Source organism: Toxorhynchites rutilus, chromosome 3 (assembly GCF_029784135.1).
Source record: "Toxorhynchites rutilus septentrionalis strain SRP chromosome 3, ASM2978413v1, whole genome shotgun sequence".
Taxonomy (NCBI): Eukaryota; Metazoa; Arthropoda; class Insecta; order Diptera; family Culicidae; genus Toxorhynchites; species Toxorhynchites rutilus.
The window spans coordinates 207,445,773-207,470,723 of NC_073746.1; the positions used below are offsets into that span (position 1 = coordinate 207,445,773).

The 24,951-nt window shown below is 37.7% G+C and overlaps 2 protein-coding genes across 7 annotated transcripts; one reads left to right on the forward strand and one right to left on the reverse strand.

Annotated features, from left to right (window-relative positions):
- Positions 1–788: 788 nt before the first annotated feature.
- LOC129776510 (sulfide:quinone oxidoreductase, mitochondrial) lies at positions 789–17,647 on the reverse strand. 3 transcript variants are annotated; one of them, XM_055782194.1, is made up of 6 exons: positions 17,409–17,647; positions 17,165–17,270; positions 2,066–2,491; positions 1,802–2,011; positions 1,559–1,745; positions 789–1,250 (listed from the first exon to the last, which is right to left on the reverse strand). In XM_055782194.1, exons 1-6 carry the CDS (start codon positions 17,501–17,503, stop codon positions 949–951), a joined length of 1,326 nt encoding a protein of 441 aa, XP_055638169.1. In that variant the 5' UTR covers positions 17,504–17,647; the 3' UTR covers positions 789–948. The 3 variants fall into 3 exon arrangements, with proteins under 3 accessions (XP_055638169.1, XP_055638171.1, XP_055638170.1); XM_055782196.1 differs by lacking the exons at positions 17,165–17,270; positions 17,409–17,647 and adding exons at positions 7,145–7,237; positions 7,337–7,566; XM_055782195.1 differs by lacking the exons at positions 17,165–17,270; positions 17,409–17,647 and adding an exon at positions 5,479–5,750.
- On the forward strand, positions 5,409–12,743 carry LOC129776511 (uncharacterized). 4 transcript variants are annotated; one of them, XR_008743110.1, is made up of 3 exons: positions 5,409–5,740; positions 6,016–6,451; positions 9,523–12,743. XR_008743110.1 is itself a non-coding variant. In XM_055782197.1 (2 exons), exon 2 carries the CDS (start codon positions 6,415–6,417, stop codon positions 7,417–7,419), a length of 1,005 nt encoding a protein of 334 aa, XP_055638172.1. In that variant the 5' UTR covers positions 5,409–5,740; positions 6,016–6,414; the 3' UTR covers positions 7,420–9,514. The 4 variants fall into 4 exon arrangements, 1 of the variants encoding a protein (XP_055638172.1); XR_008743112.1 differs by having other exon boundaries at positions 6,016–6,377; XR_008743111.1 differs by having other exon boundaries at positions 6,016–6,258.
- Positions 17,648–24,951: the final 7,304 nt, after the last annotated feature.

Below are 24,951 nucleotides of genomic sequence, written 5' to 3' on the forward strand. Positions count from 1 at the left end.
TGAAGTTTACCCCGAAAGAAATCAAGCCTTGTTCCAGAATTTAGATAAACCCGAGGATACCTTCACGACCGATGTAATTGAGTAGGTTGTTAAGCACCTATACAACATTAATGATCAAATGTATTTCAGTACGAGTTTTTACACGTTACCCCACCAAAGAGGGCTCCTGACGTCCTGAAATCGTGTGAACCCCTAGTGACGGAAACAGATGTGGATGTGAACAAGGATACACTTCAACACGTGAGGTTCGAAAATGTTAACCTCATCTTCTTCTTGAATGGCGTTAACGTTCCCTGTGGAACTTTTGCCGTCTCAACGTATGCATTAATTAGCGTCATTTATTAATACTTAGTTGAGATTTCTTAAGCCAAATAACACGCCTTGAATGTATTCCGAGGGGCAAGCTCTTGAATACGCGTGACCACAGTGCAAGTCGAAAGAAATTTCTTTGACGAAAAATCCTCCGGCCAGAACGGGAATCGAACCCGAACACCCGGCATGACAATGTGAGACGCTAACATCATAACATTCCAAATTACATACGAATGCCCCTCACAGCAAATCTTCCATTTTAGTTAACGTTCACCCAGTTAAAAAGCAGACCTGTTAAACCAGGACCAGCTAGCGAACGATTACTATATTTCTTTGATTCTCCATGTGATTTATAACAGTACAAAAATTTAATTAGATCGATTCTGCCAAACAGTTCATATCTAGAGCACTATGAACAGTAATAGATAACTTTAATATTTTATGGATGTGATATCTGCACACTGAAAACAGCCTGATTGAATAGTTCGAAATAATGTGGACGACATTCTTATATCATATTCAAAATATCTCTTATCTGTTCGACACGTAATAGATAAAATATTTTCTCTCTCAAATGACTAAAATAATTGCTTCCTCTTGATTTTCACTTTCATAACTTAACATTAAATTCACGATTCACAGTTTAAAATGCATCAGCTTTCTGGCGAGTCCTGGCCCATTCCACAATCCGTTCAGCAAAAGGTGCCAATAGAGTGGCGGCATCACATCTTTTTTCATCAAAAACATAGAGTAGCGCTCTTTGCTCTGATCGACAGGAAACGTCTCCAACGGGTTCAGATTATAATCGAATTCAGCCAATATACATGAGTTGTAACCGGTAACTAGCGGGCAGGAAGCATATCCATCGAAAACCCTCGTTGGTTTGTGGCCATTCATCACCGAAACCATGTTTTTATAAACAACTTGCGATTGGGCAGCTATAATGAAAATTCAATGTAATGATTGTTGGTTAAAATCGATTGCGCATTGAATCACAGTCTCGGTAGTCAATATTAGCGATCGTTAGAATTTTTTATATTTTTTCACATATTCGAACTAGAGGAACCCCAGAGGAACTATTGACTCAAATTATCGTTCAGACGAAACTCAATTTCGTCACCTTATTGTCAGACTACATATATGCAATGAATTTATCAAATCGTCTTATCGTATATGCAAATGTCGTGGCTAGTTCTATAGAGCATATTCCGCTAGAGAACACATGCTAACACTCTCGGACACTTACCAACAGACGCGGCCGTTTTGGAGTTTGGTGACGCCGAGCAATCGCCGATTGCGAAAACATTTTCGAACCTCACGTGTTGAAGTGTATCCTTGTTCACATCCACAAACCCTGTTTCCGTCACTAGGGGTTCACACGATTTCAGGACGTCAGGAGCACTCATTGGTGGGGTAACGTGTAAAAATTCGTACTGAAATACATTTGATCATTAATGTCGTATATGTGCTTAACTACCTACTCAATTACATCGGTCGTGAAGGTTTCCTCGGGTTTATCTAAATTCTGGAACAAGGCTTGATTTCTTTCGGGGTAAACTTCAACAAGAGTGGTGCGCAGGTTTACTTTTATGTTTCGTCCCTCTACAACTTTCCATAAGGCGTCCGCGTAGTGTTTAACTCCAAACAGTACCGGGAGTGATGTATTGTAAACCATATTTGCATTTTGCCTCTTTTTGGACTACAAAACACAACTTTTAGTACAAAGTGTTCTTGTTGTGAAATAAAACATTACCTTTCGCATATAGTGTTCAGCTATGTAAAGGATCTTCTGTGGCGCTCCAGGACATTTAACCGGACTATTAGGAAATGTGAAAATGGCATTGCCCGTCCTGAAGGCCTTCAGTGCTTCGAAGGTTCGATTGACATACTTGGGGGAGTAATTTGAACAAACTTTGCCCTTCGGTATCGCTAGGGCATCAACGAGACCAGGTATTTTGTCGTAATTTAACTGTAATCCCATGGCTACCAACAAAAACTCATACTCTATTTTATCGCCATTTGCCGTCAAGACTGTGTTTTTCTCCGGCTCGAACTTCGCGGCTGAGTCTTTAAGCCATTTCGCAAGTGCAGGCAAAACCTTCGACATAGGGCGGAAGCTGTCCTCAAGGCTCTTAATTCCACCACCGATTAATGTAAACATTGGTTGGTAATAATGTCGCTAAAATGAAGAATAATTATCATTGATCAATACGTTCGTTGATGTAGGTTGAATTATTTCGGTAATTTAGCTTGAATTGATAATCAACTGCAAACTATCGTTGTATTCAACAACAATGATTAAGGAATAAATTTCATTCGTCTTCGACAGTCCGAAGCCGCCGGACGTCATGTTGTTCACGTCTGTTATATCGTCGAAGTAATTCCGTTACCGGTTTCGTGGCTGGTGAAGTAATTGTTTCAACCTAACGGCCCTTTCCAAGAATCCGCAGTCTTCGCCGAATTAGTGTACATTGACACAATAAATGTTCCAAAGTTGCAGCTTCGAAATTGCAGAAACGACAGTTATCATCTATCACTTTTTCGATTTTTTTTAGGTGATACCTGCTCGGACAGTGGCCTGTTAATAAACCGGTACATTACTCAAATCTGCCTTATTCAAGCTGAGTAGGTTGCGTGTAATTCTGTTACAAGGTGTAATGAATAATCTGGCTTGTCTTGGTATTGATAGAGCCCTCTAGTTGGCTTCAATCATTGATATTTCCCAGGTTTTAAGCTCAGATTTCATGCATGATGTAGATAATCCACAGAATGGCTCAGGCCCGACGAATTTAGTAGAAGATCCTAATCTTGCTAAGAGATCGGCTTTTTCATTACCATCTATACCGCAGTGACCAGGCACCTAGTACAGGTAAACTTCGATATAACGTACATTTCACTTTCAAAATTGTACGTTGTATCGAATTGTACGTTATATCGAAGCATAATAAAGTACTCACAAACGTAGTCTGTAATACATTATTGTGTTGCTGTTTTATTAAAGTTAATGAATAACTTCAATCAGAAGATGAAGCCAGTCTTTCTCATGATGCTTCCTTTCGTACTGTTGATTAAAGCTTGATTCATTTAGAATCCGGAATCACAAAACCAGCTGTATTTCGGGATTGATTGAATGTACAAAACTTGTTTTAGCATCACAATACAGATAATTCATTGTTCTATCAGGGAAAAAATATTGATATTTTTTTCCTTTACACTTTGGATATGTGTACGTTATATCGAGGTAAAATGTACGTTATATCGAGTGACGTTATATCGAGGGTACGTTATAACGAGGGTACGTTATATCGAAGTTTCCCTGTATAGATTAACTACGTTAGTAGCAGCTAGTTGTTTTAAGGATAGAATACATTCCCAAACTAGCTTTTACTGCATCAAGAGCTGCTTGGCTATCTGAGAAGATACAGATATTGGCATACCTGTACTTTCTAGTATATTTGAACATGTTAGAAGAGCTTGTATTTCTGCTTGAAAAACTGTAGGCCACTGTCCCATTGGAATTGGCATGTCGATTCCTGGTCCAGTAACCCCGGTTCCCGCAGATTTACCAATTTTAGATCCATCGGTATAAAACGCGAGTGATCCTAGACGAGTTTTGGGACCACCTTCTTCCCATTCGTTGCGATTGAATTCAATCACTTTGAAGAGAACACTGAAGTTAGTCTTTGTTTCCATCCAGTCTTCGTTCATGCTTACTATGGTGTTCAGTTGAAAATCTTTCAGGATTTGTAAATGCCCTGTGAGATCTCCTTCTAGAAAATGTTTTATACGTTTCAGCCTAAGAGCACATTTTCCGCTTCAAGTTGCACATATTGGTGCAAGGGTAGAAGGTATAAAAGAGCATCTAGAACTTTGGAGGATGCGCTGGGCATTGCTCCAGTTATTGATAAGCATGCCAGACGTTATAGTTTATCGAGCTTTTCCTGAGCTGATATTTGTGTAGTTTAGGCCACAATTGCCGAGTAAGTCCAGTGAATCATTCTCGGTTTAGTCCCCACTTTTTTCCGAATATACTACTACAGCTCCAGAGCGCAGTTTGGACTTTAGATATTGCATAATCCAGTTGATCGTTCCAATTTAGTTTTTGGTCAAGTATGACACCTAAATATTTGGTTCGTTTTGAAAGCTCCAATTGTACACCTCCCAATCTAAGAGGTGGAATCTTATACTTTCTTTTTCTGGTAAATGAAATTATGACTGTTTTTGAAGGATTAACACTAAGTCCTTATAAGTGGCACCATTTGAGTGTGTAGTTGAAAGCTGTTTGCATTCTATTGGAAATAGTATACTCACATTTACCCCTCACTAAGATGATTATGTTATCAGCGAAACCAATGACTTCGTATGCTAAATTAGCTAGGTTATTAAGAAGATCGTCGGAACCTAGGGACCACGACAGAGGAGACAGAACTCCTCCTTGAGGGCAACCTCTAGTTGGTTTCGTTGTTAGAGTAGATCCGTTGTCAAATGCTCCCTCAATATCAAGAAAAACTGTAAGTGAGATTTCTTTAGCATCAAAATATTTCTCTACTGTTTAAATTAACGTGTGAAGCGTTGTTTCAGTTGATTTATTTGATGGTAGGCAAATTGAAATTAGTTCAATGGTTTCCTGTTCAAATATGATGATTTGATATGGAGATCAATGACCTTTTCCATCATTTTTAAGATGACAGATGTTAGACTAATTGGTCTATACGCTTTGGGAGTCGTCCTGTCACGTTTACCAGCCTTGGTAATAAATATAACCCGGAGTTCTCGCCATTTACTAGGAATATAGCTTAGTATCATACTAGCTCTAAACATTTCCTTTAGAAGAGGGATGTAATATCCTTGCTTTTTTGTAACAGCACCGGATAAATTCCGTTTGGTCCTGTAGATTTCGGGCTTCCAGGAACCTTCTGCTGCAACTCAACCCTCGACTTCGTAAAGACCGCCCTAGCCATTTCATTAGCTCTATTCTTGTCTCTGATTGGACAAGATTGAGCTGTATTGAAGACCTGTGCGTGTCCGGAAGTCAATTGGATTGAGCCTGGGAAGTGTGTTCCCATCATGATGCTAAGTGTTTCTTGGGAGTCGGCTTTATATTGACCGTTTCTATTTTTTCAGACTGCCAAGTCTGTTGGTGTGTGTAGCGTACCGCATACTTACCGGTGTTCCTAATGCGCTCGGTAAAATGAGCAATCCCATAAGCCGTTATACGAATTAACGATGAAATGTATCGGAAGATAAATAATAAATTAGGGTCATAACTATTAGTGATCTGGAAGCCAACACACGTATATTTATTCTATAAATCTATATCAAACTCCGAAGCATACCGTGAAGTGTGAAAACATAAAAACTGGCGACGAGGAAAAGTGTCTCTCATACGGAATAATCCCTGTAGCAAGGAAATTTCAGAGTGAGCTGAGTAAGTAGAGCAGAGTTTTTGTAGAGAGTGGTAAACTCTAGAAAACTTGTACAAAGACAGTGTGCTTGAGTATTTTTGTAAAGGGCAAAAAAAACCCTTGAGCAAATAAGAGCCCTGTTGCGAGCAATTGCGTAATATATATTTAGCGTCCAGTGTGACGTGTAATTCAATAAGTGAAATTCGTTTCTATAGCCATATTTAAAACATAAGATTTCTTTTGTTTGATTGTTTAATTAATTGGCTTTGGCCATTTTATTTATTTCCATTATTCACAGAAATCTTCCCCGCTCCCACCGATTTGGCCATTTTACATTCTGCCGTGGGACCATTGTTCGAAATCGCAATAATTGTCATCATTCGCGAGAATTGGCTACTCACAACACTGAGATACCATTTGACAAGTGATCAGCGGAGAGTGTGTTACCATTCGTGTGAGCAGAGAACTTCAGAGCGTGAGCTAGTGTTGGGAGAAACGGGAGAAACGTCAGGCTGGAGAAAATATTTCTCGCTGTGACTGAGTGAGTTGTGAGAAAGGCTTCACTGGCTGTGTCTCACTCACCAATGTAAACAACAACAGTTAGTGGATAAGTGCAACTGTTTGGGTTCTAATATCGATAAAACAAAAAGAGTGTATCAAGTGAGTTTTGTTTTCCGTTGTTTGCAAATTTTGCAACATGCCTTCATTCGGAACGCTAGACCATTACGTGCAAGGTACGTCCTTTACGAATTATGTGGAGCGTTTGGAGCATCTTAGCTCTTTTAACGGATGGACGGAAGAGAACAAGAAATCGGTTTTGATAGCTCTTAACGGCTCTGTTGTTTACGATGAACTTAAACTTATTTTTCCGACTGTTGAGCTCGCGACTTTGAAATATGAAGATATGGTAAAAAAATTGAAGGAACGTTTTGACAAAGTTGACCCCGATATGATGCAGCGGTTCTATTTCTACAATCGGTTTCAGAAAGTGGAAGAATCTGCTGAAAGTTTTATTTTGTCGGTGAAGATGCAAGCAGAGCTTTGCAATTTTCAACAATTTAAGGAAACGGCAATTAGGGATCGTTTAATTATGGGATTGCATGATCGGGAGTTGCAGAAATCCTTACTTATGTCTGAAATTTTGACACTGGACGTGATAGAAAAGAAGTTGCTTAGCAGTGAATTAGCAAAGAAACAAACTAAGGCAATGAGTAGTGAATACAGAAAAGAAGAAGTGCATTCGGTTAAAAACAGACTAGGGAAAAAGTATGGAGAAAGTAGCAGAGAATATAGTCGTGATAAGCGGTACAGAGGCAGAATAACTTACGGGAATGATAGGCGAGTTAGTTTTAGAAATAGATCTCCGTCTGAAGCGAGGGATAGTAGTGGTTACACTAATGCAATTTTTAAAAAAGCATATACGGTACCTTACAAATTGAAGGACAAACTGGAACAACACTTGGAGATGTTGGAACAGCAGAAGGTAATCACACCCATAAAGGCTAGCGAATGGGCATCGCCTGTAATAGTGGTAGTAAAAAAGGATCAAGATATACGGTTGGTAATAGACTGTAAAGTATCTATCAATAAAGCAATAGTGCCTAATACATATCCACTACCTTTAGCTCAGGATATATTCGCTTCGTTGGCAGGCTGTAAGGTATTTTGTTGCCTAGATTTGGCGGGGGCATATACTTTCTGAGCGGTCCAAAAAGTTCACAGTCATCAACACTATGAAAGGATTATTTACTTATAATCGACTTCCGCAAGGAGCTTCAAGCTCTGCGGCAATTTTTCAACAGATTATGGACCAGGTCCTGCGTGCACTGGAAGGTGTTAGTTGTTATCTAGATGACGTCCTTATCGCGGCTGAAACTGTAGGAAAATGTGTAAATATTTTAGGCTCGGTTCTGGAGCGACTTTCTCAGGCAAATATCAAAGTGAATTTCAAGAAATGCAAATTTTTCGTTACACAGCTGCCCTATTTAGGACATCTTGTTACAGACAAGGGACTTTCACCATCTCCAGAAAAAATTTCTACGATTAGTCAAGCAAAAGCTCCTACAAATGTTGCTGAACTCAGAGCCTTTCTGGGCTCGATTAATTTTTATAATAAATTTGTTCCCAACCTATCATCTAGGTTAAGGAGTCTGTATGCTCTGCTAGCCAATAATGCGAATTTTGATTGGACAGATGATTGTGACGAAGCTTTACAATTCAGCAAAAATGCATTGTTGAATGCAGATTTATTGGAATTTTACGATCCAAATAAGCCGCTAATTGTAGTCTCGGATGCTAGTTCTTACGGATTAGGTGGTGTTCTAGCCCATGAAGTTAATGAGATAGAAAAACCCATATGCTTCACATCGTTTTCACTAAACTCTGCACAAAAGCGTTACCCCATCCTTCATTTTGAAGCTTTAGCATTAGTGTGTACGATTAAGAAATTCCACAAATTTCTTTTTGGCCAAAAGTTTAAAGTATACACCGATCACAAACCTTTGGTAGGAATATTTGGTAAATCTGGTAGCAATTCGTTGTTTGTAACTAGACTCCAGAGGTACATCATGGAATTGTCTATCTACGACTTTGAAATTGCTTATAGAGCATCGACACACATGGGTAACGCTGATTTTTGTTCGCGTTTTCCATTAAAGCAAACAGTTCCTAAGAGTCTAGATATTGGTAACATAAAGAGTTTGAATTTCACGGACGCCTTTCCTTTGGATTTTGCCTTGATATCTAGAGAATCTGAAAAAGATTTTCGTTTGGCAGAAGTGATGCGGTTTGTTGGGAATGAGTGGCCTGAAAATATTCCCAGTTTGTATAAGGATTTCTATTCTATAAGAACTGATCTAGAGGTGGTCAAGGGTTGCCTTCTTTATCAAGACAGGGTCATCATACCGAAAATCTTGAGAACAGATGTTGTGAAGCTTTTGCACGCGAACCACATCGGTATAGTTAAGATGAAGCAATTGGCGCGCCAAACAGTGTTTTGGTCGGGAATGAATATGGACATTGAAAACTTTGTGAAGAAATGTGAGGCGTGTATAAAAATGGGTACAGTTCCAGTCAAGCCTGAACATAGCAAATGGATACCTACGTCTAGACCTTTTAGCCGTTTGCATGCTGATTTTTTTCATTTTGAAGGTAAAACATTCCTGTTAATCGTAGACAGCTACTCAAAGTGGGTGGAAATAGAGGTCATGTTGCATGGGACGGAAGCAAAACGAGTGATTAATTCACTTATGACTCTTTTCGCTAGGTTCGGGCTTCCCGATATAATGGTTACTGACGGGGGTCCACCCTTCAACTCGAGGGAGTTCGCATCACTTCTGGAAAAACACGGAGTAAAGGTGATGAAGAGTCCACCGTACAATCCAAGTAGCAACGGTCAAGCTGAACGCCTTGTGAGGGTTGTCAAAGATGCTTTTAAAAAGTATTTGTTGGATCCTCAGTTGCGACAATTAGATTTGAACAGCAAAATTATTTTTTTCCTTATTAATTATCGCGGTCAAATTGCCACTGCAGATGGAGGTCCGCCGTCACATAAAGTTTTATCTTACAAACCCAAAATACTGCTTGATTTGATGAATCCAAAAAAGGAATACAAACAATTTTTAGAAAACAAGATTCATACTGACATTCCTATCGTATCTCCTTCTAAACCAGATCCATTTAGTAAATTAGTCGCAGGAGATCTACTTTACTACAAAAATTATAAGAAGACTGATCCTCAAAGATGGATTGAGGTGAAATTTGTTAAACAAATATCTAAGAACATTTTTCAAATTTCCCTCCACAGGACGACGATCATGGCACACCGAAATCAATTAAAACTGGCTCATTCTCAGGTCCGAGGCTCGTTAGTGCTACTTCCGGAAGTCAATCCGAGGAAACGCCGTCGGACAGAGTCAGGAGATTTTCACGGCTATACGGTATCCGAGGCCGAAGAGGAGCCTTTCCTGGGTTTCCCAGAGGTGATGAATGATCTGAACACAACCAGAACGAAACAACAGGAAACGAGCGATAGCCTGATCATGACCAGGAGTCGCGCTCGAAAAGTTCGACGTAAATTTGAGCATTCTGAGTTTGATGATAAACAAGCGCGCAGCGCGTTCGATTCTCAGTGAATTTTGTGTAAATAATACATTCGAAAATGTAGTTAGTAAATTTAAAAATAAAATTAGTTAAAGCTATTCTCGGATTAGAATTTTGTCATGTATATAGCAAGGTACTTGAGCAGGAAGGACTGTAGCGTACCGCATACTTACCGGTGTTCCTAATGCGCTCGGTAAAATGAGCAATCCCATAAGCCGTTATACGAATTAACGATGAAATGTATCGGAAGATAAATAATAAATTAGGGTCATAACTATTAGTGATCTGGAAGCCAACACACGTATATTTATTCTATAAATCTATATCAAACTCCGAAGTATACCGTGAAGTGTGAAAACATAAAAGTGTGATCCTTAGAAAGGGCTTTATGAAGTCTTGCTACAACAGGTAAATTTTCTACCTGCTCACAGGTGAACTTCCAATCCCTTCTCTTAGATTTACGGATTTCTTTATTATATTCTGTCAGACAGTTTTTGTAATCTGTCCAATCAGAGGTAATTTTTGCTTTGTTGAAGAGTTTTCTAAACAATTTTCTAAGCCTTTCAAGTTTTTTGTTCCACCAAGATGCATCCTTACTTGAAGTTTTTTGCTTCAGTGGACAGTTTTCTTCGAAGGTTGATTTAATATTGATTTCAAATTCTGATGAAAATATTTCAAGCTGTTTAGTGGAAGAAATACTTTCTACTAATATCAAAATATTCTCCTGAAGTTTGGAATGATAACTATATGGGCATTGGCGTTACATACAACCATCCTCCTTTTTTGGGGCTTTGGAGCCACTGGTTCTCAATAGTTTTAGGTTCTTTTTCGGACATGCTACTATAGAGATCCGTCATTTGCAGGCTTAGTTGTGCGATATACCGTTGCAGCTGTGCCGAACGATCGACACGCGGTTCGAATTGGGTTACCGTTACAAATTACAAATCATCATTACTGGTGTGCGCGATAAGTATAGTAAAGTTTATTATGTTATGGTTAAGAAAAAAAAACAAACTTTCGAAAAATTACGATAAAGTGTATATCTGCGACATTCAAGAATGACAAAAGGGAGAGAAACCGTGGACATGGAAATTGTATCAACTGTCTTCCCCTCCCTAGCTATGGGAGCTGGAAATTCGCTTAAACGCGTTCCCACCTTGGAAGATGTCTCTTCAGAGAAAGAGTCAACCCATCTCAGTAAGCGTTCCTCAAGAAAATTCGATAACCTTTCCTCTTCACCCCTCCATCTTCCGCTCCCGCTCAACCCCTGATCTTGATTCCTAACCCTGCTGTTCTCTCTCCCGCTCAACCATCGACCTCGTCTTCCCCTTCTGTAGTTGTGTTCTATGCCCGTGTCACTACTTTATGGTGGACAAACTGAGGCTACCGGTGCGACTCTTCGTGTCGAAGCCCATGATTCGCCAAAAATGCAAGTTAGTTGGTCACACAGCAGCTTATTGTACCAACAAGCAGGGTTGTGCCGCTTGCGAAGTGCAACATATGGGCGAACCCTGCAGTGCGACTGAGCAAAAGTGTTCACATTGCAAAAGTGTTCCCATACGTTCTCTCAGTTTGTGAAACTTCGCAGGGAAGTCGCTCTTTGAAGAAACGTTCGAAGCGCGGAAATTTTGAAAGGCGTTTCTCCACTGGTTCAACAACAACAACAACAACCATTAACTACAAACAATGTCTTCTCTTCGCTGCCAGCTAACGACTCGAAGCTGTTGCTTGTCATGTAAACATCAGAGGCAAAGACCTCTGTATTGTTAACTTGTATTGTATTATTATTAAACTATGACAGTTTTGAACACTGCATAAAAACCACGTGTACCTAAACCTCCAGCCAACTTAAGTGCACTTGACCTTTTGCTTTGCTCGTTAGATTGCAAATGAAATATAATCCAGGATCCCAACGGTAGTGATGATTTGCCAATTAAAATACCTATCACCAGTGTTGCCACACGTACATATTTATCTGGGAAGGTACAGATTTTTTTTTGTTATTTTTTGTACAGATACTGTACGGTACAGAGTACGGATTTTCGTCAAAAAGTACACACTGGTACAGATTTTTTCCGCGTGTGAAATGTCTTACATTTGAACAAAGCAACATTAATGTACATGACGACTTTTTCGCCGCAGTTGCTTTTTTGGATTATGTTTTGCCCCAGATCAACAGAAGGAATCGTTTGTTCCAGGCTGAAAAACCTAAATTCACGATGCTACATGAAAAGCTGTGAGATTCTCATTTGATTATTCTCACTAATATCTGTGAAGAATCTTACGCTGTTTTAATGTCCGATGCTATTAAATTTAAAGGTCATTCAGTAAGAATGTAAGAATAAGAATTTTCAGGTTGGAATGGCAGCAGAAGAAACTATCAAAACAATGGACAGCGAAAGGTAGATCATTTCAAGGGATATTTGTCGCAGTTATTTCGTGGAGCTGATCATACAAATGAGAAAAGGATTCGAATTTGATGATTCGACGCTCAAGGCTGCGACAATGTAAAACCCCAGATAATAAAAAATAAAATGAAATTACTCCGAAAGGAAATCACAGTTTCAGAAAACGAGCATGTGCAGGTTTGGTGGATAAAAATTTTATGCCTAAAAAAGAATTGACGACTCGAATTTTCGGCGCTTATATGCCTTGTTTGTAACACTCTCACTATGCCTCACTCCTCGGCAATTGTCGAGTGATTTTTTCTAAATATAATCAGAACAAACATAAGTTTCGAAATCGGCTCAGCAACGATACGATAAACGCTATTTTGAGATCAAAAGATTTGATTAAACATCATGGTGGAAGCTCAAAAATTTTAATATATTATAGTATGCAATCTAGATTCATAAAAACTATGTATAAGCATCATCAAACACTTGAAAATGACTTGCAAATTAAATGTAGTATTTGTAGTAAATAAATGAGTATTTGTTCATGCTACTGAAATATGTTTTTCTCTACAACGAATATTTTCGATGGTACAGATGTTTGGTACATATTTTTAGAAGAACAAGTACAGATGAGAAAGATTTTTAATCCCTCTGTTACAGATAAAAATGTGGCCTATTACCACTGCCTATTACCGATTGGTTGAATTCTTCTGAATCTATACACATGGCATATGACTTCACAAGCCACATTGATTGGAAAGAATATGCGGAGACGATTTATCTAGCCATCAATTTCAGAAATAGTTTACCACCTTTGGAAGAATATAACTTCGTCTTTCGTTTGATCTACGACAGCGCTCAAACGAAACCCATACAGGTTCTACTTTTCGTCAAAGGCGTCCTAATTCATGGTGAAATAGCCAGTTTTTCAAACTTTATGTTGAATATCGAATGCATTTGAAGTTTTTTTGGAACGCCCTCGAGAATTAATTTAAAAAGTTGATCAAAAGTAAAAATGTGCTTATGTGCGAAATTTCGTGGAAGGTTTGTCACAAGAAACGTCAATAAAAAAAAATATGGAAAGTGGCTCGAAACATGAGTTTGTCCCGATTCCGTTCCCGTTCAAAAAATTGTTTGAGATATACCACAAGATAGGTGCGAACTTGATTCCGAGTTTTCGATGGTAGAATTCTCTCTTGCTCTCCTTTCTTGTAACAATTTGGCTCCAGGATCAGATAAAGTTAAGTTCAACTTGTTGAGAAACCTCCCCGACGTGGCGGAACATCGCTTGTTGAATTTATCTAATCAGTTTCTGGAGCATAATATTGTTCCAGATGATTGGAGACAAGTACAAGTTATAGCCCGGAAACAAGCACCCGTCTTCAAGTCGTACCGCCCAATAGCAAAACTGTCTTGAGTACGGAAATTGTTGGAGAAAATGATCTTGATCGATGGGTTGAAATGAATGGCCTACTCTCAGATACACAATATGAATTCCGCAGGGACAAGGGGACGAATGATTGTCTTGCGTTGCTATCTTCAGAAATTCGAATGGCTTACGCCCAAAAAAAACCAATGGCTTCAGTATTCTTGGACATGAAGGGGGTCTTTGATTCTGTTTCATAGAGGTTTTATCATAAAAATTGCACTCTAAGATGATGATGGTCCCACCTCATTCCCCTACAAAGGTTTAAGTAGGACGAGTTATCTTTTGGATAATATTTGAATTACTGTATTTCTTTATTACATCATACTAATCAGTGAGCACACTAAATAGAAAAAAAACGGATTGGTTATCCAGCAGGCATAGATTACTAATCGAAAGAACAATTTAAGCCTTTATCTAAAGTATTCATTCCATGGCATGTTGAGAGAATTTTTAACCCGGGAAGATCCTAGACCGATCGGGAAATGAACCAATGCCTATGTCAGCATTAGCCATGAATTTACAAAGGAAATCCCGCTTTATCAGATCCCCTGCCACGGCCTGTAATTGCGATCGTTTCCGAGTTCTAGCAACTGAGCAAACCCAAGCCTAATTCTAGCCGATTCTTCAGGCCCATTACTTTACATATCCCAATGTATGTCAAGAAAATTTTCAACCCGAAAAAATCCTCGACCGATCAGGAATTGAACCCAATACCTATATCAGCATTAGCCATGAATTTACAAAGGAATTCCCGTTTTACTAGATACCAGGTAACGGTCTGCTAACGCGATCGTTTTCGAGAATCTCGGGGCTCGCCACCTCTATTCAATAATAGCTTTGTGAGAAACACTTGATTTTTTCTCCCAGTGAGTAGGGTCTCTTACATGGGCCTCCCTCAGGGCTCATGTTTAAGACCCCTTTTGTACAACTGCTACGTACGCGATATTGACAATTGCCTCCTAAGACAACTTGCAGATGATGGAGTGGTGTCTGGCGTAGGATCAAACGAATCTGACCAACCTGGGCCATTGGTCTAGGGATTGAGTTCTCCACGGAGAAAATAAAGATGGTCGTCTTTTCTAGGAAGCATGGTCCAGCAAAACCAAAGCATCAGCTTTTGGGTAAACCGATCACTCATGCTATGTCATTCAAGTATCTTGGAGTCTGGTTCGACTTCAAATATTATTGGGGGCCCACATTGGGTATCGGAGTAAAAAAATATCAACAAAGAATAAACTTTCTCCGTACAAATACCGACATCTGGTGGGGAGCCCATCCAGAAGATCTTATCATGTTGTATCGAACAACTATTCTCTCAGTGATGGAGTATGGTAGTTTCTCTTTTCAATCAGCTGCCAAAACACACAGCATTAAACTCGAGCGAATTCAATATCTTTGTGTCCGTAATGCGTTGGGATGTATGCCCTCAACGCATACCATGAGTCTCGAAGTCTCCCACTAAAATATCGTTTGAATTTGTTATCTCTTCGGTTCCTCATCCGGTGTAAGGTTAAGAACCCAATGGTGATCGGAAATTTTGAGCAGCTAATCGAGCTAAATTTTCACGCTGGATTCATGAGTTCATATCATGAATTTATCTCCATGCAGGTTGATCCTTCTTCGTATATTCCCAACCGTGTCTGTTTTCCTGATAACCTCAATTCCTCTGTGCATTCTGATCTGTCCATGAAGCAGGAAATGCATGGAATTCCAGATTATCAATTGTAATAAAATGTACTCTACTGATGTGTTCTCTATGAACGAGTCCACAGGATTTGGGGTGTTCAACGAAATTTTTAGCACTTCTCACAGTCTTCAGTCGCCTCAGACAGCGTCGCCTCACGACCTGTTGAACACTATTACATTAAATAGATAGTCTTAGCTCTGTCGAAACTATCCGTTCAATGAGGCCGGAAAAGCACTCGCCGTATTTCCTTGAGAAGATACTAGAAATTTTGAGTGCTTTATCCAGCCGCTGTAATGTCATACCCTTTGTCTGGGTCCCTTCATATTGCTCAATTCGGGGTAATGTGAGGAGTGATTCATTAGCAGAGGTTATTCGCATCTTTTCTCAATTCATGCCCAATCACCGTTTGTTGGTCGATGCTCTACTCTTTCGTATCAATAACGCCGGCAATAACCTCTACGTTTGTGGCCGTTTGGTCGTGCGAGGTGTATCTTGTCGCCAGATAGAATATAGAAAACTCCCTTCGGACCCGAGGAAGACATGTGCCGGTGAGGTATGTGTTGGCTCGGTTAGACCTTGATTACATGTTCAAAATATATGTTTCCCTTAAAGCTATCGATCTTCGTTTGTGATAGACCTCATATTATTATACCCTCCATTCCTTTCTTCGCGAGAAATTAGTTCCCTTCCAATAAACAGCAGGATAAATTATTGAATTGGTTTCAGTATTGAATGTGACTGAATTGGGTGACATTGTTACAATATTCTTATGTTTCGACTTATGTTCGAGACGACCGCGAGTAGTCGGTTTCCTACCTTTTCAACATTAGAATTCAGGAAAAAATGTTTATATATTCAAGTAACAATACAGTTAGGATTTAGACTTCTTTAAACTTATGTAACTGAGCCTATGAAAAATGGAATAAATTGCAATTTTAAACAGTCAAACGCCGATTTTCCAATTTAGGTGGTTTTTACGCGGGGTACGCGCGTAAAAAATACCAATGTAATATCACTCAGCTCATATTTCTTTCTTATGCTCCCTTAGAGCATATTACGGTAATTAGTGCTTGTAACGGAGCTTAGCGCTTATGAAGGAAATAAGTGCCGCACCTTATCATGATTCTTAGGTGAATTTTAGGTTAACGGGAGCTCTCCAGGCGGTACAACGGGACGGGGTTTTTACGGGCAGCGATTCGTGAATGTGCCTGTCTCCTTAGCTCTGGACGGTTCAACAGTGGTACTGCACGTGCACCGACAATAGAATGTACAAATCACAAGAGAAAAAGAAAAAAAGCAAGAGCAAAATAATAATGAATTGAATTCACGAACGTGTTTCATATGAAATTAAAATTGTGAGAGTAATTTGCTATATTCAAGCAATAATAATGAACGAAGTGTCACGAATGGCAAGACAAAATAGATCGTGAAGCAGATATATTTGTTGTATCACTTCCCACTTCTTTCGGACAACGAAAAGTAAGCATGATTCAGCAAAAACGGTATACCTTCACACCTGCTCCCCAAAATGTTTAAGCAAATAAGTGCTTTTTTTTTGGTTCTCATTCGAAAGGCCGATTAAAAATGCATCCAAGAGATATTGCGTGGTGAATAGCTTAATAATTCATCCTCTGTTCCTGATAATAGTCGCTGCAAATATCTCCATCCACAAATTCATTAGCAAACAGAGAATTTATGACCTCTGTGCTGTTACAAACACATCGAAATGAGTCCCATTAAATTGCATTTATGTTTAATGTGTCCCATTTGTTCCCAATCTTCTATGAATAATTAATCGTTCGGATTGATCTTTCTAGTTAGACACAATACTCACCTCGGATGGTTCCAGGATAATGACCTTCCCTTGTCCTAATTTGCTGGAAAGCTTGGCCGCTACCGAACAACCACCGGCACCGCCCCCAACCACAAGAACTTTGCATCTAAGAAATTGTACGGATAAAACCAACCATTGCAACCATTTACAAAATAGAAAAACGTAGATTTTTACGATCTATTCGTTAGTATGAATTTCAAAACAGCATTTATCTACGTGTAATTGCAATGTGTTTAATACACACCTGTGGATATCGTTTGTCACACTGGTTGTGCCGAATGCTCTTATCGAATTGTGAACTCCACTTCTCAAAACAACTTGAATTCTGACTGCATTCATTTTGAACCTGAAAGATACTTGGACAGCCAGAAACAGAGAGAGCGACCTGACAATTTGAGAAAACACTTCGATATCGTGCAACAACACAGAAGAACTAATCCTCAAGTGTATGTTTTTGGGTTTTGCTTCTTGCGAACTCTTTATGAAAACATTACGAAAATCACAGCTGACCTTCAAAGTATATAAATCGTGGTGAATTTGGGAGCTTTGGTTTGATCGTTTCATTTAGCTCCATAGATAGCGCTGTTCATAATTTGTGTGTTTCAGCTGTTTGTTTTTTTCTCCGCCAGATGGTATGTATTGCAACAAGTTCATAATATTTCTAGTACAGTGATCGTTCGATAACTGGACCTACTTTAACTGGTCGTCATCCCAGTTGAAAAACAATCTCATTGACAATTGACGTGATATTCATTTTCTGCCGTACTATTAAACATATATGTCAAGTAGAACCATAATTCGTAAGCCCAAGCCCGTTTCCCGGCGAAAATGTACGTATTTGAGTTACCGTCGGTGGGGGTGAAAATAGGTCAAAAAACGTGGTTTTCGAACTTTTTGTTGAATAACTATCATAAATTAAAGTAAAACACAATTCTGATTACGTAGAAATTGTCTCTAATGATGAACACTCGTAAGTGTTCAAGGAATTGTTGAATAATATTAATTTTTCACAGAATTTTTCACTACGATTAAATGAAAGTTGACCCAATCTCACCCCTCAGAGGGGATGACAATGGGTTAAAGTAGTGAATATTACATTCTATTAAGAATTGTGTTTAGAAATCAATTTCTCAATAATTTCAAGATAATTTAACAACATATAGGTGTCTTGACTACTTGGCTACGAAAATAGTGTCAATACACCTAGAAGTGCGATGTAAATGTTTATATACAGCCATTCCATGTCAAACCGATATAGCGGTTCTTGTAGAGCCGTGGTAATTTTGTTCTTTATCGCAAAACATTAGACCCATATTATTTATCAATGTGAAATCATTTCCATTTTAGAATTGCCCAAAAAATCAAATTTTTCCCATTTTTTCCAAAAAATGATTTTTTTTCATTCATAACTTTTGAACTACTGTACCGATTCGGATGATCTTCATATCAAATTCAATAAGTGACCATTTCCATTTTAGGGTGGTCCGAAAGATAATTTTTTTCTCATTTTTTTCCAAAAATTACTTTTTTTAAAAGCTTATAACTTTTGAACTACTGCATCGATTCAGATGATCGACATATCAAATTGAAGCCGATTAGCTGGTCTCTTTTGCAGAAATTTTTGTTTTGGTCATATAATTATTGATTGTATTTTTTTATAGTTTACATTATCTTGGGACCAAGGGTACTATATTTTTTCATATTTTTTCTTCAAAGCTAAGATTTTTTTCAGATAACATATCCAAAATTCAGAGATGCGTTATTTTGTGTTGTTGAGTTATGATTTTTCAAAATTAACCGATGGTCCGAAAAATAATTTTTCCCTTGTTTTCCATTTTTTTTAGATTAATAACTTTTGAACTAGGTGCTCCTGTGGCCGAGTTGTTAGCGTCACACCTAACATGTCAACATGTCGGAAGTTCGGGTTCGATTCTCGAATTCCTAATATTGAACGAAAATTGAAAACATGTTAACTTTGCAAAATCACTCTAAAACGAAAAAAAACACCTCTCTGATATTCGCATATGTTATGCAAAAAGAACCTCAGCTTTCAAGGAAAAATATAATAAATATGGTGATCTTAGTTCCGAAACCATGTAAACTATGAAAAACAATTACAATCAATAATTACGAAAACAAAATATGTTTTTTTCCAAGTGTGATATTTTTCAAACAAAACTAGCTCATTGGATTCAATTTGATATATCGATTATCTAAATCAGTCCAGTAGCTCAAAAGTTATCAATTATTAAGAATTGTCATTTTTGGAAAAAAGGGGGAAATGTTGATTTTTCGGACCATCATAGAGTGGAAATGGCCACCCCGATGAAAAAAATAAAAAATACGACAATACGACAATCACTATATCGGTTTGGCTTGGAATTCAATTTTGTGCTTGACCCATTCTCACCCCATTCAGTGTAAATAAGAGATTATTTCGAAAACATTGAAATTCGAATGGAAAAAAAATATGTTCAAAATCAGTAATGACTCATCTGGCAAGGCTTTAAAGAACAATTCTATCCAATATTTACAGATTTAGTATTTCTGTATAATGCTGGGCATGAGATTTTTTCTGGGGTATTATTTTATGGCTATTTACATATCAAACTTTCATGAATTATTAAATGATAACTATTTGTACTACAGTATTAAGTATTAAGTATTAAGCATTGGAAGTTGTGGAAATATGTCTGCTAATAAACGGCTCAAAAATATTCGCAATATTTGTCAAGATATTAGAGAAACTGGTACAAATTCGGTACCCCATTTTGTTTTTTTGGACTTAGCTCTTGGCCAATGCTCGGAATTTCTACATATTACGTCAGCTTATGAAGGGATCTATGAACATAGAAGTGAAACAACTCAAATTCGAGTATCCGAGATATCTGGGTATAAATTTGGCACCCCATTTTTTTATTTTTTCAAATTAGAAGAATCGTCCGGAAATCACTGAAAAATGTATTTTTTGACATTTTCATACAAAATAGAAGTGAAATACACTATCTTACGTAAATTAACACAACTTTGACGAAAAGCATGCAATTTTACAAAACGAAGAGGAACAAAAAAACGATTTTTTCAAGAAAAAGTGAACAAATTTCATCTCGATTTATTTCTAACTAAAAAAGTAAAGTAAAATTTTGCTGCATGGGCATGCAATACTTAGCATAGTGTATCATCAACACTATTTTTACCTGGGGTGCCAAATTACCCGCATACAAAATTTTCACTTTGGAATGAAATCTATGAAATTTGTGATTAAAATCTCGATACACTTACTCGAATTCGTTGAAGAACATCAATTTCTTGATCCAAATCAGCTTTAATATTTGAAATCAGCTAATGATTTTTCAAGACGCACATGAAAAATTTTCGAGATTCCAAAAACAACAAAACTTGATTTTTTTTTTAAACACAGATATTTTGGGTTTTTGGCATCTGACGTTTGTTACTAGATTACTAGAACACTTTTTTTATTCACCACCAGAGTGCGCTCATTACCGCCGGAGATCCGGGGGTGCACCAAATTACCCAAGGGGTACCGAATTTGTACCAGTTCCTCTACTAATAGTAACTTTCTCAATTTTTGACCCAATTTCACCCAAATAACCCATTTTCACTCCATCGACGGTATATCAAAACTCTTACCTCTATATTGCCTTATGGCACCAATAAAATTGGGTAATATGCGCTTTTCTCATCAGTCTTCAGATATAACAACATTCAAGTTTACATTCGATTACATGTTATCGAGTGAAATATACTAACTTCTGATAAGGATGTGACAATATACACAAAACATTTGTATATTTGCATTACCAATGGTATTTGGTTGTTTTCTACCGAGGATTATTGGCATACAACTTAGGGATTGTTAACCGGTTTTACCGTTACCGGTTTTACCGGTAATATCGGGTCATTTTTCATTACCGAATTACCGGTAATTTTACAATCAATAACCGATAATTTCGGTAATTTTTTTTACGCCATAAATAATATTTGCCTTTATGCCGCTTTGAAATATTACTCGAGAATCAAATAAGATCTATAAGTTCCGACCTACGAACTTCGAACTTCAGTTCAAAAAATCGCTGCTCGATCTGAAAACGAAATGCAAGATAAACTTCAGCAATGAAGAACTGACAGCGATAAGGGAATTGGATGATGCCAGTTCTGGTTGCTGTATAGCTACTCACAAAGTGCGAACGCATCATGCCAGTTAGTGTCATGTGTTATTCGGCTGGGAGGTTTTCAAAGTTTTCATCAAAGTTTTTTTTTATTTTACTCGCACTCGCATCCCTCAAAAACTGCATTTAGCGTTCGAATCAGGGATGCCAAATGTAAAGAAATGTCTTCATTTTGAAGATATTTAAAAGTATGCGAAGATATTAACACACTTGACAAATATTGGAAAAAATAAATAATTTCTAAACGAAATCGTTGTTAATTTTTTTGAACGCTGGCGTAGTATGCTTTCTTTTTGAGATAGTTTTCTTGGAAACAAGAACATAAGTCATCCATGAGTGTAGACATCACAAGAGATACCGTGCGAGGATATTTGAGAAAGATACCTGGCATATCTAATCGAAAATAGAATATTTATATTAAATGGCGGCATCCGTGATTGTGAGGAATATAAAGAATATAAAAAGCATTTTTGATTTCTCTACCAGATCAGTAAGTTCGAAGGCAGTTTTAAACTGTTAAAATTTGAATGAAAATTTCATACTTCTTGTTTTTTGACTTCTTAAAGCACGTGGCCCTGACCTTCGTTTGACTGTTTTCCTATATATTTTTTATATTTCCACTAAACTTAGCACTATAAAATGTGTATTTCGCTATAAAACTGTGTAATAATAAATGCAACTGAAAACCTGGGACGAAAACTGCCAATAGAGAAGTCGATTTCGGATCAATTATCTATCAAATTCGGGCCTGATTGCTGTTTTTGATTATTTGATGGACATTTGAAAACTCATCTGGCATCCCCGTGCTGTTGTATCTAGTTATATGCCAGCAACTCACACTGTGTGAACAGACAAGGCGAGTCAACCGATTGTCAAGCGAGTTCACTCAGTAGCTGCTTACTGTCAAGTCAGCTACAAGCAACATATAAATGGTCCTTCAGAGGCAAATGCATGACAATGGTGTTTGGTACTCTTCGTACTGTACGCCCAACATTATGAGATCCTATCTAGATTAGAAAACGACATAAATAACATTCTCTGTGTCCTTAAGTAATATTTAAACCAACAAAAACATGCAGACTGTTTTTTGAAAAACTAATTGTTCTAAATAGAAGCCGTTTCTTCAAGAAAATTGGGTATTTTAAAGTATGTTTTTAACGGTAATTTACCGGTTTTACCGGTAATGAAATTTTCATTACCGAATAACCGGTTATTGAAATTTTGGCACGGTAATGCAATCCCTAATAGGACTATGTCTCTGTCTCTATTTCTATATAGAGGGGTCACTCTACGAAAAATGTAAAATTGTTATTGCGATATATGTTGTGTTATATACTATTAGACAGGAAATTTACACGGCGATCTTTTTTGCTTAAAACATGAATTTACACAGCGATCTTTTTGCTTAAATTTGGGCGTTAGCTCACAATATGAGTTGATGCGTATGATGAATTATTCTCACTTCCTCGAATGAACTTGCCCATTCTCCTTTCCCTTTCCTACACATAAGCAAAACTTAGCGCCCAATGAGATCAATTCACGACAGCAGCTACACGAACTTCCCAAGAGAGTACTCATGATCATAGAATACTCAATATACATCACCGGCCTATAATATTATTACGAACAATGTTCCGGACAATGTGGCGACGAAGGAGAAAATGCTATTTTTATCTATAACATATTTCTGTAGTCATATATCTATTTGATTTAAGCTTATACATACACATAAGTAAATCTTAACTATTTAGACTTGTGTTTAAAAATGATACACGATGACTTTTAGTCTTTTTCTGCATAATTGAATAAACAGAAGAAAAGAGTAGTAATGGTTTTAACCCCATCTCGTACGATTTAATTCTCGAAAAAGCGAACCAAATGCGAACGCTTCGATGGGTCACGCATCGATTAATTTCACTTCTCTACTGAGCGTCTTAAGGCTGATTTAGACGATGCCAGTCAGCGCTCCAGTTGAAGTAGTTGAACTAGTTGAAGTTGAAGTGAATAGAGAACAGACACTCTGTTCAGGTTAGAGGCCAATAACTTGTTCGATACTGGTACAAGTAACTTGAACAGATTGTCTGTTCTCTGTTCACTGAATACTTCAACTAGAGCGCTGACTGGCATCGTCTAAATCAGCCTTTAGTCGCTTGCGATATGAAAGCGCACCACGAGAGAGACTCGATGTTGTACGTTATGGCACAATCATTCCACATCGAGTGAGACTCGATCTTGTACGTGAAAGGGTTTATGGTATTTTTGTTTACATTTTTGAACGGAATGTGGTTCCGGATTCTACCACGTTATCTCATCTAACCCGTTCAAGGATACAGGAAACGGCTTCTCTCAGGGCTTCCATTTGATGTATCAAAAAAGAAAAAAAATACAAACTTTGAAAATGAAAAAACACAATTCAAATGCTTTTACTACACACAATCACAGTCCTGTTTCAAGATCCCGTCAGTGCCCCTAGGCTCAGACCCATCAACTTTCAACATCAACTGTATGAAATTTAATGCCGTCGTGTGAGGCTACCTTGGTTACATAGAATACACATTTGTTAGAGGAAGGGCGGTGAAAACGGACACCTTAAGTAATTTCACAAAAACATATACAGCGCGGACACGATTATATACAGTCTCTGATTCCTTTTCACTGTATATAATCGAGTCAAACAATTTTTTTTTCTTATTCGTTTTTAATGCATGTATTATTCGTTTTTTGATTAAAAAAGAAGAATTTGATTTTTGATTCCTTAAAGTCAGAAAACACCTCTCTCACATGGTAACAATAAATTAATCTAGATTCTCTCAGGATGTAACAGACGTTCATATTTGATGAACAAAATCCTTCTACGCATATGTTCGAATTTCAACAATGACAGAGTTATAGAACTTTTTCTCTTGTTTCGAACTATGTTGCCTCAAACTGGCTCTACATAGAAAAGTACGCTACGGAAGTCGATTCTGTTGCTTTCACTTGAAAGATGAGAAAATTTGGTACATGATATAGTAGGGTAAATGATCTTGTCTGATTTGGGGTGTTTTTACGCAACTAGTAAATGCAAATCAATTTTTCTTCATCAAAATCACATATAATCGATACGTTTGGGTTTGTTAAAAAGCTCTAAGTCTCTAGCTGCTAATACTACCGTAAGGCGTTGAAATTATTCAAATTTTTATGTTTTTTAACGATTTTCCTCAAAGAGAAATTATGATCATGGTTTGACCATCTCTGATCATGGTTTGTCCAAAAAATGATCATGATTTTTCCGGCTTTAGAAATCACCATTTTTTAATGAAAACATTCGAACTCTCAAGTAGGCTTTCTTTAGGCTTTTCTTCAGAATATTGCATTTTTTGGGTATTTTAAAAGTGTTCTCCTCAACACGCTCTACACAGAGAAACTTTATTTCTGCTATGCGCGGAGGAGACAATGAACAAACTGCATACTTCTAGGTGCCTTGGACAAAACAACATTATTGAATTGGACAACTCATGATCAGAATTGAGTTCATCATAATGCGTTAATTTAATGATTTAGCTATGTAAATCTGATACAAATGGTGTGCAAGCATGATGTTTCGAATACCTGATT